General features: G+C 47.3%; 1 protein-coding gene across 8 annotated transcripts in view; it reads right to left on the bottom strand.

Annotated features, from left to right (window-relative positions):
- LOC144374982 (uncharacterized) overlaps positions 1-16,503 on the bottom strand; it is a 262,307-nt gene that overhangs the window by 146,501 nt on the left and 99,303 nt on the right. The window contains exon 6 of one of the 8 annotated variants that reach the window (XM_078037890.1): positions 5,413-7,612. The exons of the other annotated variants lie outside the window; for them this stretch is intronic. Coding sequence (XP_077894016.1) covers positions 7,577-7,612 — 36 coding nt within the window. The 3' untranslated portion in view covers positions 5,413-7,576. Of the gene's footprint in view, positions 1-5,412; positions 7,613-16,503 lie in introns of those variants that run through there. 8 annotated transcript variants of the gene reach the window in all.

Here is a 16,503-nt window from a genome sequence, read left to right as displayed (position 1 = left end):
AGGGCAGCAGCTGCCTGCCAGCCCGCCCTGCTCCCTGAATGGCCAAGGAGAATTCCCTGATTTCCAGACCAGAGCGGGGCAAATCCTCAGCAAAAGTCGGTCTCTCCCCCTAGCTCTTCTTTTTCAGAACATAAAACAGGCTGGTGATGGAGTTTCTAGGCCAGATTTGGCCTTCCTGGCTTCAAAGATCACGAAACCTCTCATTTGTTCTCCACAAAGCAGCAATTTCTCACAAGGATACGTTCCTTTGACTCTCTTTTAAAAAAGTCAAGTACAACTTGGTAACCACAGAGTACAGAAAATACAGGCTTTCTGCAAGAAGCAATTATTCAAAACCCAAAGACTAAAAAGAAAAAAAAAATGAGCATGTCAAATCATGTCAGTTACCACGCATGAGACAACTGGATTTCTCCACTTACGGGCAACGGAACGGCCAGGGTTTGTTTTTTCTTGCTGACTTTGATTATTTCTTAGAGATATAGCCCAAGCTGTCTGAAATGGTTGACATTGGGTTACTGACCTTTTAATTTAAAAACAAGAAGGTCCAGGATTGGTATTTGGGGCTTTTGCTTTAAATGCTCAGCAATCATTACATCCATAATTAGACCTTGCGCTGGAATGTTCCAAAGCCTCCTGGATGACTTGCAGGGTCTGTCAAAGCCACAGAAGAGCTGAGCACTTCAGCAATGGTAAGATCTTTCTGGGCTGGCACAGGAAAACTCAGCTCATGGGATATAAATCAGCAACCCTACACTCTAATTTCCACCCTTCACATGTAGCGTGATTATACAACCGAGCCCTAGGAGCGTCAAGTCAAAAACCGAGGTTTGCTTGCCAGGGGGAAACCAAACCTTCAATTCTGTGGTTAATGCCACCTAGGGATATAATTACAGCAGCTAATATCATCTTTCTACTAAAAAAAAAAAAAAATAGGAAAACGGATCCTCATGGCCAACATTCATGTGAATTAATCATTTTAGGTTCAATACCAAAGTTAAGATCAAATTCCTAAGCTATTCATACTTAGAAGTTTAAAAGTGAAAACTTAAGCATCCGATGGTAACATTAACATGCTTAGAGCATGTCTTCGCCAACTTATTAAATGTTCATTTCAGAAATGTTCTCAAAACACGGCGGCCCATGTTATGAAAGGGATTTTGCTTAAAGTAAACCATTGTCTTCGAGTCGTCAGATTCGCAGCAGATCCAGGGAGAGTTCAAGCATTTGGTGACTGTGGGTCCCCTTCGTGGGGTCTCCAGGAATCAACCTTAGGATATTCAGCCGAAGGCCGGCACAGAAAGTGTTTTTGTAAGAAGGCTCCACAGGATATATTTATGGAGAAAGAAAGCTTTTTGGGTGTGGCATTTGTATTCCAACTGAAAAACTAATTCCTAAAAAGTAAATCAGGCTTCCAGCATTATAGGAAGAGCTGCACATGAATCACATCAAAACTCGCCCACCACAATGTCCTCCAACAATTTCACAATTATACAAATATGATACCAACAAAAAAGAGTCCTGAAATGAACGGTTTATTATGAAACCATCCAGGTGGGAGCCTCCTGGGCTAGGGGTCTCCTCTACCAGTGCACTCTTCCGCCCCCACCGAGGGGGGGGGGGGGCAGTCGCTCTGCCCAAGCTGACACTGACTTAATACCTTCACTCACCTCGACACTTGAGCCACCTGAGCACATGGGTAGCATTTCAAAACTGAACTTGGAGTTACCTTGCAACTCAGTAACTCCACCCCCACATATGTGTCCCAGGGAAATGAAAACAGAGCCCCCAAATTACACAGCAAAATTCATTGCAGCATTATTCATGCTAGCCCAAAAGTGCAGCCCAAATGTTCAGCAACTACTGAATGGGTGAATGTCATGTGGCATATTGTGGCACAGTGGAATATTATTTAACCATAAGAAAGAACAAAGGCCTGATATATGCCACATCATGGATAAACTCCAAAAACATAATGCTAAGTGAATGAAAAATGCCAGCACAAAAGGCCACCTACTGCATTGTCCCATTTATAGGATATATCCCAAAAATATAGATGTAAATATAAATAATTTCTCCAAAACCTAATTGTCTCCTTTTCTTTGTCATACTTAAGTTTAGAACCATGCCTAACAGCGATTTTTAAAGTTACTTCTTAAAGTATATTACTTCCTTGTTCCAAGATGAGAACTACAAACATACTTACCAGAATCCACCCAACAAAGCAAAACTACGCCACTTTAATGTCCAATAAGAAACTTCAAATATTGCAAAAAAAAATACAAAGAGCTCTTTTTAAAGAGGTAATAGCACCATTCTAAAGTGTTTGCTCCAAATTCTAATCACTGTTCTCTAAACATCCCACCTTGGACTCTTCTGTTGGGAAGCAATGAGACGTTAAGCATTTCAAAGTCTCCCAGGATTATCGAGGAACCAAAAATAAATCCCAAATTGCCTCTTAAGTGTGAAATGTGGTTTTTTTCCACTCTCGGTTGAAAAATGGCTGCCGAGATGTACTCAGATTTTCCAAGCTATAAATCTCTCTCAAGCAAGGACTAGGCAAGGACATTTTTAGCCTCAAAGAATATTTTTGTCAGAAAGATATGACCAAAGGAATCGGGGACAGGGATGGCTCTGGGTGCATTGCCTTGGCATGGTAACTTGGCATGGTAACCAGGGTGGTGACATAAGGTCATTACCAAAGAATCAGGATACCAAAAGTAACAACAAAAACAGAAAAATGCATGCAATCCAATCAAATCCAATGAAAACAGTATCCATCAAGGGCCATAAAAATGTTCATGTTCTTGGGTTCAGTGATCCTGTTTTTAGAAATTTATCCTAAAGAAAAACAAACCACAGCAGTGTGATTTACAACAGGAAAAGATTGCAGGCAGCCCCAACTTGAAACAATAGGAATTGGTTAATTGAATTATGGTACATCCTTTGATGGAATGTTATGTCTCCATAAAGGACTAAACGACATGGAAATGAACTCATGATATATAGCTGTGGATATAATGGGGAAAGGGTAGAATATACGCACACTGTAATAATTATGCAAGCAAATGTACCTGTATGGGAAAGAACTAGAGGAGAGACTTGGAAGGGTGTACCACTGAGCTAGGGTGGTGGGCCGTGGTTTGTCTCCATGTTCCTGAACTGCTGAAATATCGTCATACAGTCTTTAGAAGAAAATGAGTCAAGCGTACCAGTTTTATGGGAAGGAATTCCATTAATCAAGATGGACGGTCACTGCTGACTACACTTTTACTTGGCTATTTATGTCAAAGTAATGGCCATCAGAGACCCCTCAGTCAAAAGGCAGGGAAAGGAAACCCCGGGCTTGGCTGTGGGTCCAACTGTGATTCCACCATTAACTCAGCAGTGAGAATGATTTTCTGGGCAACAGAAGTAACGGAAGAGGCCCCTTCTGCTCTCTGAATGCTGCACGTGTACCAAGAAACTTTACCGTTAAAGTCCATTCCATGTCTTGGGAGGAAATGGCAGGTGGAGGAAGATCAGAGGGTCTTCCCTAATCTCCTGAGCCCCTTGGTAACTCACTCTTCTGCAAGGGGAGCAACCCGGCTCCGGCAAGTGGGGCCAGACAGCCCACCACTCAGAACCCTGGTGGCAACATGGTGGGCAACTCCGTGGGTCAACTTGACTGGGCCAAGCTACCCACATATGTGGTCAAACATTCTACTAGGTGTTTCTATGAAAGTTTTTAGATAAGATGAACACATCAATAGACTTTGAGTAAAGGAGATTATCCTCGACAATATTGGTGGGCCTCATCCAAAGAGTTGAAGGTCTCCATGGAAAGAAGACGGACTCCTTGAAAGAAGAAAGACTTTTACCAGCAGATGGCCTTGGACTTGAGCCAAAACATCAGCTCTTCCCTAGTCTCCAGCTTGCTGGTCCACCTTGCAGATGTTGGACTTTCCAGCTTCCATAATTGCATAATCCAATTAAAATAAATTTTTCATATATATATATATATATATGTATATATTCTTGATGTTTTCTATACATACACATATGTACATAGTACACATATAATACATATACAGTTGACATCGTGAATGCACGCACACGTGCACACACACACACACACACACACACACACACACACACCATCCACATCCTTTCTGTTTTGTTTCTCGGGAGACCCCTGGCCAGTAGAGCCCTAATTCCTGAAGGATTGTGTGAGCTGTCACTTGGCACAGAAGAGGTGTTCAAAAGACATTTGTGGAATGAGGAAGAGAGGACTGAGCTGCCCTGGGTCCTGGAACAGAGCCCTCTGGGGACAGTTGTTCACATGCCTCCGGGCAACTCAAGTGAATTAAAACAAGAGGCAAAATCCACAAAGTTGCTAACTCAGAGAGCTCCTGCGCTGTGGATCTTCCGTCTCATTAATGTTGGATGTTTGTTAAGGAATCCCTGTTGCCCCTCCACTCCCAACCCTGGTCCACCTGCCTCTGAAACCAGCAGGTACACACCTGAGGCCATCGTCGAGGACAATGAGGTCACAGCTGTCTACCAAGGTTGGTCCAACGTGAAGTCACAGCGATTGCAAGACTCAGCTGCTTCTCCAACTCCCCCTCCCAGGTGAACGTCACAGTGTCCCTAACTTCGGTGAATACCACTGCCACAGATGATGCGCCCCTCTCTTTTCCGTGACCTTTCTGATGAGCCCTGGTCCTCAGTGTTATGAGGACTTCTCACATTTCAAGACATGTATCTGCTCGTGTTAGTATTTAATCTAATTCTAGTGTTTAATTTTCAGCTCCTCATTTTTGACCACTCTAATCCTATAGTTCAGTCCAAGTGAGACATCTTTGGAATTTTAAAAATTGCCCTTACAAAGTTTTTCTTTTCGTGGTAAAAACCAAAGTTCTGATTTTAACACAACCTTTTACATAACTGGTTTAAAGGAGCAGAGTGTACCAGAAGCATACTGATTTATAGTTTTAACTTGTTTTTACTGAAAAGGATGATCTCTTACTTCCAGGAGTGAATTGCCTGATTGTTTTACAGTCCTAAAGCCACCCTGCCCACGGGCACACACACCCGGGGCTCCAGCAAGGTATGGGAAAGTGTCATCCTGAGGCCGCACTGACACCCAGGACTTAAGCACCTTCGTAAGGCAGAAAATGCAGAAGAAAAAATCAGCATTTTGCCTTCTCTTCATTTCCCTTCAGTGAAGACATTCTGAAGCCCAGTCTTAAGGGAGAGTCAAGAGTCAGTCTCCTTTGGGGGACTTGCTCTATCATGGAGTCAATGAGAGCTGGTCTGACTGAAGGTCATGTGACATTGACGCTTTAAGGAAGCCAGTCTGCAGATGAATGACAACAGAACACCCACCAGTGCTCTACTCCCCAGGAACACCGATTCCATGATGAAGTTGTCATTGCAAAGAGCCAAACATCCACTTCTATCCCCAGAGGTGGACGTGCGCCCCTCATATCTGCGAGGTAGCTTGAATTAGGACCGTGGACCCTGACCACCAGCTCATCACACCTGCCACTAGATCAGGGGTTCTCCATCCTAACTAGAGTCATAGGATCGCCATTGTCCAGGGGGACTTTCACAAAGCAGGATTGCTGAGCCCCACCCCAGACCAGTTAAGTCAGAATGGACAGGGTGGAGCCTGCGTCCTTCCCAGTGAGTCAGGTAGAATGCTCCCAGGCACAGGCAGAGGGCTTTCTAAAGAAAGCCTCGAGATTCAGATGAAATAACCCCCTCTGACAACTGCCCCCCAACATGCTGCAGGCCCCACACCTCACTGAACAGGTAGACGGTGGGCTCCAGAGTTCCTCCACTGCACCCTCAAAGTACTTTTCTAAAATGACAAGCCTTCCAGAGAATTCCCCAGAGGTTCCTGTGTGCAACAGTTGAATCTATGTTGTGTTGAGGGTTCCCCCCCCCCTGAAAAACACATGTGTTCTTTTGTTTCACGGTCTCACTTGGCACCAAGTACCCAGTTCATGTGCCCATCAGATTAGCTCGAATTACATGCTTTCACTGCTCCACAAGCTAATGCAAGAGACCTACAATTACCTGTGGGCTGGTTTAAGCTCTAAATGGAACTAATGTCTGCCCCGACCAAATGCCTCAGGACCCGCTCTTTTTTTTTTTTCCTGTAAATTGCTATTTTTATAGGCTGTTTTCCAGAAGCTGAGCCCCCAAACAAGTTGGAACTGCAAGCCTCCCAGATTGTGCCCACAACTCTTGTTAAGCCTTTGCCACTTGCACTGTGTCCGAAGGCTCTGCCAAAGGCACAGCACTGTCCTCACAGTGGAAGACAGAATCGCTACTCCCAATGTAATCTCATTCCAGCTCACAGGAAAGCCGAAGTGAGGGGAAACCAGCCACACCCCGCCTTCCACGGGCAGGTTCCAAGTGTCGGGCCTACCAAGGCATGGTATCGCCCGCCTGTATCTGCATATCGAAGAGCTCACTCGTGTCTAAGGAAAATGAAATCTATTTGGCGCTCGAGCTGAAAATACCAGGGACGTTAGAAAATTCCAGCGCCAGTTCTCAAATGATGACAGGGTACACAAATTTGTTCTGGCTGGTTAAATTGTGCAAACCTCACAAAGAGAAAAAGATGAATGGATAATAAGCATGATTCTTGCTTATGGGCCCCCATGGAAAAGTAGCATGATATCAGTATTACATTACCTTTCATTTCCATCAGCATCGAGCTCCACCATGTCAGTCCCTGAGAGGGACAATCAGATAAAACCCCACCGAGCGCCTGTGGAATTCGCTGCTCCTGGCTTTGGCACTGAAAGAGCGAGAGGGGATCCAACAAAACCCCTCCCAACAAAATCCCTCCTCAGAGGCCGGAGGGACGGGCCACCTGTCTCTTCTGCAGAGCTGCAGGCTTTGTTTGACCACAGCTCTGTCGCTGCTGTCATAAAACCCAGGGGCGCAGCTCTCACTCACGGGAGCTGGAAGTGGGAAACAGGGTCCCGAGTTCAGTTCTTCCCTTGCCTGACTCTGAATCCATGTCCTCTGCGACGGCTGGGATCAGGACCTCCCTGAGAGTCAGATTCTTGGCCTGACACCCTTAACAGTCGAATCAGAGTGCCATTTCCTTGGGCTGGACTTTGGTATCAAACCATTCTTAGTGGACCATGGTCAGTGGTAGCTTCTACAGAAAGGTCAAAAGGTCCACCGGAGGCTAAGAAGATGAACACCGTCGTGGTATTTGAAAAATACCCATTTCTCCCTCCCTTTGGGATTGAAATATACCTGGAATGATGGTTCCCAACCTCTGGGTACCTACGAGTCCACTTGTTCAGGAAGCAGCAAAGAGACGGTCTCCACCATGTGGACACGACAGTGTTCAATACGGGGAGACGATATCTTAATGGTGACGCACAAATTCATTTAAAGGCATTTCTGAACTTAAAATAGCTTTTTGACATTATGTGTTTCACTAATGTTTGATACTAAATATACAACTGTAACCTGTGAGCACCTGCACAACTTCTGGAAATCAGGAACAGCTCTGCCACATTCAGGATCACTGAGCCAGGGGTTCATCGGATTTCGTCATCGTCTAAAGTTACTTTCGGATCCCCAGAAACATCCTCTTGAAGGTCTGAGAAACAAAAAGATGCTGTAGCTTCATTTTTCCTGTTCCACACGTTGGGAGTGACACACCAAAATGAGAGTCATCCTGATGCCACTGGGAGCAGCTTCCAGAAATCGCGAAGACCTGCCCCAGGAGTGTGGGGTCCTTGGGTTCCGGACCCGGGGCCTGCTCTCCTCCAGCACCCTGCACCCTTCCTCTCAGGTCCTCCTGTTGGTCATTTCTCCAGGTCCACGTTCTCCTTTGCCTAGGTAACAGCTAAGAAGGCAGACTCTGGAGTCAGGCCGAATTTGGATTCCAGCTCTCCTCCTCACAAGCCCTGGTCATCTCCTCTCTCCACCGCAGGATGCCCATGGGAAAGACGAGTGCCCCGTGAGATGATGGGCCGTGGGGGCCTTTGCCTCATGGTCAGTGTCTGCCCTGCAGACTGGCTGCTGCTTCTCACACTTCCCTCCTGACAGTTCACCCAGCCCTCCTTGACACATTATTTTGGAAACACCTCCAAGCAAGGCACTGACCACAGTATGGTTCTGTTCCTGCCTCATCCAAAAACTTTTCCACATTTTAATTTTTTTTTTTTTTTGAGTCCTCTACATTTTCAAGCTTAGCTACAGATTTGTTCACGATACAATGCTTTCGTTTTCTGGATCTTTATTTTTAAGCCCTGGCCATTCATGTCCAGGGGTAGAGTGTAGAACATGCTCCCAAGCTGTCTGCAAAGACACAGTTAACCACTGCCTGAATGTGCACCGCACACGCGCGCACGCACACACACACACACACACACACACACACACACACACACACAGGTACACATCAGAGACCTGTCAGCAGGTAATTATCTTCCGTGCTGATGGCTCTGAATTGCTGGGTGCCTTCCAGCCACCTTCACTTTGCAAACTTCCCTTCCTGTCCTCCCCAGCTCTTCCTGACTCTGGGCCCCGGGGCAGCAGACCAGCCCAGCCTTTCAGTCATGCCTCTTCTTGCCCCTATAAGAAGTGGGCCCCGAGCTATACAATTTCCAGAACAAACAGGCAGGACACTTTACAGCCAGCGCAGCGCAGGAGCAGAAAGCCATCTTTCTGTAAAGTCAGTCCAACTGCTCATATTAATTAGTATTTTATTGGCCAAACGGTGCTTGCCCAGACACACGGGGGCTATTTTTACCCAGGCTGTCACTTTGCAGGTGTGGCTGGCAGTGGCGCCTGGGCCTGGGTGGAATCATCCAAGGAGGGGATGGAGGGAGCACACAGGTGTGGGCTTGGTGAGCTCAGACACCTGCGGGCCCCTCCCTGCCCCACGGGTGAAAACTGCTGGGGCTTTGGAGCCAGGCAGGAGCCTTCCCCCGCCTGCCTGCGTTCCTCAGCAGAGGGGGCTGCTCCCGTGTGCACTTCCTGAGGGAACAACAAGAAGAAAAAGACAAGCCAGAGGGCGAAGTGGTTCTGCAGAGCCGGCCTGACACCCAGGCGGCTCTGGGGTCAGAGGGTCACTGTTCCCGCTGCTAGTCAAACCGTGTCAAGGTTTCACTCCCTCAGCCTTATTATTCTGCCGTCTTTCTGCATTTGTATGATGGCTAAATGCCTCCCAATTTGACCTTGTTAGAGGAAAATTGCTCTCATTTGGCACTTTGGGGATAATAAGCAATTTTAGAAGCAAGGTGTGAGGGCATTGTAACTATTCTGAAAGATTCGCCTAGACCAAACCTCATTCCAAAACTCTTGTATGTGACTGTCACTCTCCCCCTTCTCCTTCCCGGTCCTCAAACAACCAACCCAAAGAGCATTGCTTCTTGTTTTCTCTTCATGCTTTCAGAAAACCCTACTCCATGTGTGTTCAGGACGAATACACCCCTGTGGCTACTTGCAAGAGAAACAAACCCCAGCAGGAAAATACCAAAGCTTTCCTCTTTTCTTATGTAAATAAATCTCCAGATGGCTCATTTGCAGGACTGTGTTTACTAATTCTTGTTTTCTTTCTAGACAATCTGTTCCCAGTAACCATTTTATCATTGAAATTTGAGGTAATGCTTACAATTCCATCCAGTGAAAAGCTCATCAGAAGACTTGCTCCACCTGGGGTACAGCTTGGTGGTACCAATGCCCCCACCATACACACACACATTCACACACACTCAGAAAAGCTAGCAATTCTCATGCAGTTGTCCTTGTTGCTGGACAGAGATGTTTGTAGTGAGAATCAGAAGAGAAGATCAATTTCAGAGTTACTGGAATATCAGTGCTGGACAGGGCCACAGACAGTTCTAGTTGAGGAATGGAAAATCAATCGTGCCTTGTACCTCTTTCCCCTCTCTGTGGTTTAGCTCACGGCAGACATCACCAATCACTCCTGACATCCTTTTCAGAGGTGATCTCAAAAATGTTTTCAACTGGACTAAGTCATTACCAATCAATCACAGCTAGCATGAGCAATCACAACGGACAGATAAGGTGATACACCCTTGCCGTCACTAAGCCTCTCACTTTACTGACCAGGAAAGGCCACAAGGATAAGAACAATATCCCTCAACATCTCTCAGGTAGTTGGGAGCATTAATTCTTAGGCCAAGAAATTCAAACAGGGCATTATGACACTGGGGGCGAACCTAAAGTAGCTTACCACTGAGCCATATCCCCAGTCCTTTTTATAGTTTGGTTTGAGACAGGGTCTCACTGAGTGGCTTAAGGCCTCACTAAGTTGCTGGGTCTTATTTCAAACTTGCAATGCTCCTGCCTCTGCCTCCGAGTGGCTGGGATTACAGGCATGCAGCACCATGGGGGGCTCTAGTCCTTATTTTCACTACCTCGACCATGATTCTTTCTTTCATCTGAGGACAGGTGACATATCACAGTAGCATTAGAGTGTCTGACCGTGTCCACAATCAGAAATAACAGAGGTTTCATGTAATATCAAGTCGTGTACTTCTCAAAATGTCCCTTCTGCTCATGGCTAATTCTACATTATAATGGTTATTGAGCCTATGATGACATCTGATCTTTTAATGTATTAAGAGGCACATCTATTACTAGATCCAAATTTTTAAAAAATGTTTTGATAAGTATACCTCAATATGTTTGGCTTCCTTGGTAATTCTATATATTTTACTTTATGTGTTTAAGGCATTGTTCTAAGGAATCCAAGACTTTCTCAGACTTCAACAGGGTTCATGACACAAAACCTAAATGTTCACCCTCCTGTTATTAACACACAAAAAGAGCCTCCTGCCATCTGGGGATGGGTGTAACACCTACTCCCATATCTAATAAGGGCTTTTTAAATCAAAAATCAATCATGTTGAGGCGGGGGCGGGGGGTTGGGGACCGAGATACACACTTACAAGTCTCCAAGTTCCTCTTCCCAGAACTTCCAGTTGGAGCTTCCGAGTTCCAATCCAGTAACAGAAACTAGGCTGCGGGTCCTGTGCTCCCCATGGTCTTGGGCACACTACAGCAGATGTCACCATCAACGCTCTGGGAGGTGGTGATGAGCCTTGAATTCTACACTGCAGGACCCAGCTAGAGAGGGTGCCACTCTGGGCCATGGGATGATTCTCCTCCTCAGCCCTCTGTCCCCAGATTCAACTCCTGCTCTGGCCATACAGGACCCTCTACAAACCCTTCTGCTTCAGAGTCACAACCAAGCCCAGCCTCCTGGGACTGTCATCAGTAGCTACGGGGTAGATGAAGAGGGGGCTCATTAGTCAAAATCACTGTGCCAAACACTACTACGGCGCCCAGGAAACTCGGGCCAATGCAAGATCAGAGGCTACAAATAACAGGAAAAGTTGTTTTCAGAAAATGAAATGATGAGACAGTGGGGCCCCACGGAGCAGGCAAGACCCCAGCAAAAGGCAGCTCTTGGCTCCCCTCAGTGCCTCAATGTGCAGGAGCCCTGGACCTGGAACCCAGGTCCCCTGTGCTATAGGAGGTGGCTTCCGTGCTGGGACCTCGTTTCCCCCACTGTGACATTAAGGACCAGCCATGAGAGCCCTTTCTACTGGACACCATTGCCCTGCCTGCTGTCCTTCATAGCTACCAACACTCTGCACCCAGCTGGCCCCAGAGCAAGGGGAGGCAAGACCTAGGAGAGAGCTCCGGCCCCGACACCTTTTCTTTCTCTTTGTTTCTGTGTTTCTCAAAATTGGGCTGCCACATCTTGCACCTAACCCAGGTAAGAAGTTCTCTTCTCTTCCCACACACTCTCCAGCTTCCCATCACATCTTGCCGGCTCCATTCTGCTTTGGGTTTCAGCAATTTTAAATTCTCTGGCTTGGAGTCAGCTCTTCTATCAGAACCAATGTGGCTCCAGACTGTTCTACCCCATTCGATGCAGGAAATAAAACAAAGCCGGGCTTGTTCCCAGTTTGATAGGCTGCAAGTTTAGGGAACGGGGGCTTCAAATCTTTTTGCGATTTTGTTTTGGCACCAGAGCGTCTGTGTTTAATTCTGCGTCTCCTGCCAGACTTGGGAAGCTGAAGTGATAATATCAACATGCGGAGAGATGGAGAGCACCGCCCGCCAGCGTCTCCAACCAGGCGGGGGGGGGGGGTGCCCTAAATGCACAGGGACACACATGAGCACACAGAGACACACTCTCACATACAGAAGCACACATCCCTCAGTCATGCGAACACACCCACATGTGAACATGACATACAAGCACACACATACACACATACACAGTGACACTCCCACAAGCACACAGACACACATGCACACATTGACACTATTGCACACACTAGAACATATACTCCCATAAATATAGTTATGTGCAGTCACCCACACGTAAGCACACATGGACACATATATCCATTATACCCATCACACACATTCTCACATTCTCATTTACGCACATATATACCTCCCCACAAAGTCACGATCACACACACACACACACACACGCACACGCACATGGGTGCACATTTCTACTCATCCACAGAGACGCACAGCCATACACACACACATAGGCACACACATATCCACAGGTATGCACGTTCATGTGCACTTCCCACTCATTCACCAGCAAAGGCTCATACGATTGTCACAGGTGAGTGGTCACAACTGACCCTAAGCCCAGGACCTGAGAGAAAGCAGTTCTGATCAGCAGGCCTCTCCAGGAGGGCCCATCCTGAAGTCTAACCCACGAAGCCTCCAGTTTCTATGGAGATGTTTACTTTCTGGGTTCTGCAGTTCAGCAGCCCTGCGCCCTGGCAGATGGGATGCAGGTGCAAGCTGTGGTCAACCTACAGCAACTGAGAAACATAATATCTTTGGATTACTCTCTGCAGATAACTGAGTGGTCATTCATTTAAAAAATAATAATAATAAGGCATGGGACTGAGATGGAATCAGCTGACCTGAGTTCCTGAGATGCCCAGAGAGCATCAGCGAGCACCCCAGGAGCCAAGCAGGCTGGGCTAGAGTTCACCACGGCCCGATCCAGCCAGGAATACCCCAGAACTGATGGGAATCCCCTCTCGGATGCTGCAGGCCACCCAGGCCTGTCAATCACCCACCCTCCTCCTCCCCTACTCTCATCCTCAGCCAGGCATTCCTGAGGGCCATGCCGGAGCCATGCAGCTAGAGCCCAGGCCCTCGGAGCAGCTCGGGGAACCAGGTCCAGTCACAGAGAGTTAGGTTAGGGTTTGGGTAGAGAGGAGCCCCAATTCCCCCATCAATTAAGGTAGGGGAACAAGACCCTTTCACGCAGTAGCAGGGGACCAGGAGAGATAGACATTAGGAGCCTGCCACACACCTGGCCCATGTGGGTACCCAGAGACATTACTGCCATTGTTAATGTCACCTGATGCTGTAGAGCCCAGAATCAAGAAGTCGATAATCTAAAAACTCATGAAAATCCCCCTGGTCGCACATGTGTGTGCAGCTGGAGATGTCTTCGCACGCTTTTAGCAAGAGAAACAGATTTAGGAGAAACAGGCTACTGAGAAAAATAAATAAGATAATGGCTGTGTGGCGCCAGCAGTGCGCCTGGCACCCAGAGGTTGACTCCTGAGAGTGGCTGGTGCAGTGGTTAGATTATTTAGTATCCAAGTCAGCTCGCCTCCAGGTCTCCAGCAAAGAGGTGTGTGTCCCTCAGAGAGAAAAGAACTGGCCCTGAAGGTGGGAGGGGTCCAAACACCCCACAGGGGGTGCAGACAGGAGCCAGGCAGGTGGGCTAGAGTTCACCGCTGCATGATCCAGCCTGGAATAAGCCAGACCTGATGGGAATCCCCGCTCTGATGCTGCAGACGGACCCTTGGAAGAGTGCTGCTAAGTACATGGAAAGGAGAAGGTCACGGCAGACGGTCACATAATGGGGAGGACATGGGGCGGAATGGAGTCTGCTGTCTTTTCTGAGCAAAACCCACTGCCAACAGCCTGTGCTTCCCCAGAGCTGCTGGCCCATGAGTACAGGGAAGGAGGGCGCCACCAGCCCCAAGTGTCCGGTGATCGCCATGAGGGACTCCTTCTCCCCTGAGCTTAACAAGTAGGTTTCATGGGACCTCTGCCCTGCCCTGTCACCAGCTCCTCCCGGAGGTGTAGACCTACCCTGAAATCCAGTCCCGACGGTCCTGGATAGCTGAGGAGCAAGGTTTCAACATGATGTGCATCCACACACACCCACACACAAAATGGTATGACCCAACGACTCGGGATTCTGACAAACCCTTAAATCCTGCCCTGGCACTGACAAGCGGGGACCTTGGGCAAGTCTATCATCACTCAAGCCTTAGTTTCCTTATCCTCAACATGGGAAGATTAGCCGGGCACTGGGGTGCACACCTGTAATCCCTCAGGAGGCGAAGGCAAGAGGATGACAAGTTCGAGGCCAGCCTCAGCAATTTAGGGAGACCCCGTCTCAAAAATAAAAAGGGCTAGGGATGTAGTTCAGTGGTAGAGAACCCCTGGATTCCATGCCCGGTACAAGAATAAAATAAAGAGAATCAAAAGACCTACATTGTGCAGTTACTGTGAGAATTAGAGGAGACAATGCCTATAAATAGTGCACCATTTGACACGCGATGAGTTCTATGTAAACGTTAGCTTCTATCCATTCCTTTATACTCCACCTTTGTCCAGAAGAGGTACAGGGGGTACGCGTGCGGTCTAGGTTGGGTAAGTCAGGAGGGTGGAAGGAAAAGGGGAAGGATACATAAAGCTAACACATTCCATGAAGGCGTCCCATGAAGATGTGGGGTGGGCCACCAACACAGCCCTGGTAAGCTGTTCGGGCCTCCACCCTCGCACTGTTGGTGGGTTCAGCACATACCAGTTGTTCAGCAGAAGTATCACATTTCATAATGGTAAGATCATATAGAAATTTTCTCCCCAGGACACACTACTTTTTTAATTATAAACACATTCCAATCAATGCCTGATGATCAAAATGGAATTTAAACTATCTCTTGTAATGGTGATTTAAAGCCTATTAATCCCTGTACATCATTTTGACACCCAAGCGAAAAGTCTTCTGTAAGGCTCTTAGAATCCCATTTTTATTCAGCATTAATTAAGAGGCCACTAGCCATAACATATTAATAAAACCAAATTCCCCAAAGGAGCTCCCAGCTGACAGGCTGTGGCTCTGGGCGAGTTAGGGGACCCTGAGCAAAACACAGGCCATGATAAAAGTTTAACCATGGAGATGCAATCAGCGTGACGGTGACCAAGAAAGGGCATCTCCCAGGAAGATAACAGATACTTTCTGTAGTATATTTTATGATCATCATTAGCACAACTCTAGCAGTTTATGGCTATTCTGGGCTACTCAGCAAAAGACTTTCAAACCAAACAACCTTAGAGACACACTGTAATGCTGAGTGCTGCTCCTTGATTATCCTGTAAATATCGGGCCCAGGATACGTATCGGAGGGAGGGAAGTTGACCCTGGTGGTATCAGAGCAGAAGAATGTGAGGCTAAGACCACAGACAATCCCTGGACAGTGACCAGAAAACTGAGAGAAAGGCGGACGTCACTCCCAGAGTTCATGTCCTAAAGAGCCAAGGTTGCCCACCCACGCCCTTCCTCAGTCAAGGCCAATGTCAATTGCTGTGGAGTTCCTTTGATCCTGAGATGCTGGAGACTGACTGGATGTCCTATTCGCAACACCAGCCCCGCAGCTAAGCCCAGGTGAAGGTGGAACTGTCTTCCCAGGCAGCTGCGTTTCCAAGGTTACGCCAAGAAGCCATCATGGCAAAGGAGGGACCCTGGGAGATGCGTGCACATATGCAGTGCTTCTGCTTGAGTCTGAGACTTCTCCTGGGACGGCTCTGCTGTGGTTGGACACCACTTGTCCCTCAGCATCTGGGTAGGAGGTGTTGAAACTTCAAAAGGCGGGGCTTAGTGGGAGGTGATCAGGTCACGGGCACTGCTTGGACACTAACTTGGGACCCGGACTCTTGAGAACAAGTTTGGCTATCCCCTGCCTCCATGGCTTCCTGTCTAGGTGTGGGATGTCCCCTGCCCTCCCGCCCTTGAGATGCCATCAACTCTAGGCCCTCCTCACAATCTGATGCTGGTGCTGTGCCCTTGAACCTCCAGAACTGTGAGATAAATAGATCTCTTTTCTGTATAAAGTTATCCAAGTGGCGGTGTAACAGAAAATGGACTAATACTGACTTCAGCAAGTCACTGTATTATGTCCCCCCTCCCTGCCTTGGACAATTCAATGGAACCCAGATATTTTTAATCTATACTCCATGAACTAAAAACTGTGGTTAAACATCTTTAACACTTCTTGCTTCTACACATGTCCCTCTGAAATCCAAATGATTTACTGAAACAGAGGTTGTCATTAATAAAGCTATTAGTCCCGATTCGGGCCCCAGCTTTACACACTGGGGGCTTTGTTGTCATTAGACAGTGCTCTTCAGGTGTGGAGAAATGTCTCCGCTTGGCTTTGT

Source organism: Ictidomys tridecemlineatus, chromosome 1 (assembly GCF_052094955.1).
Source record: "Ictidomys tridecemlineatus isolate mIctTri1 chromosome 1, mIctTri1.hap1, whole genome shotgun sequence".
NCBI classification, from domain to species: domain Eukaryota; kingdom Metazoa; phylum Chordata; class Mammalia; order Rodentia; family Sciuridae; genus Ictidomys; species Ictidomys tridecemlineatus.
The sequence above is the reverse complement of the archived record's forward strand: the minus strand, read 5'-3'. Positions and strand labels throughout refer to the sequence as shown.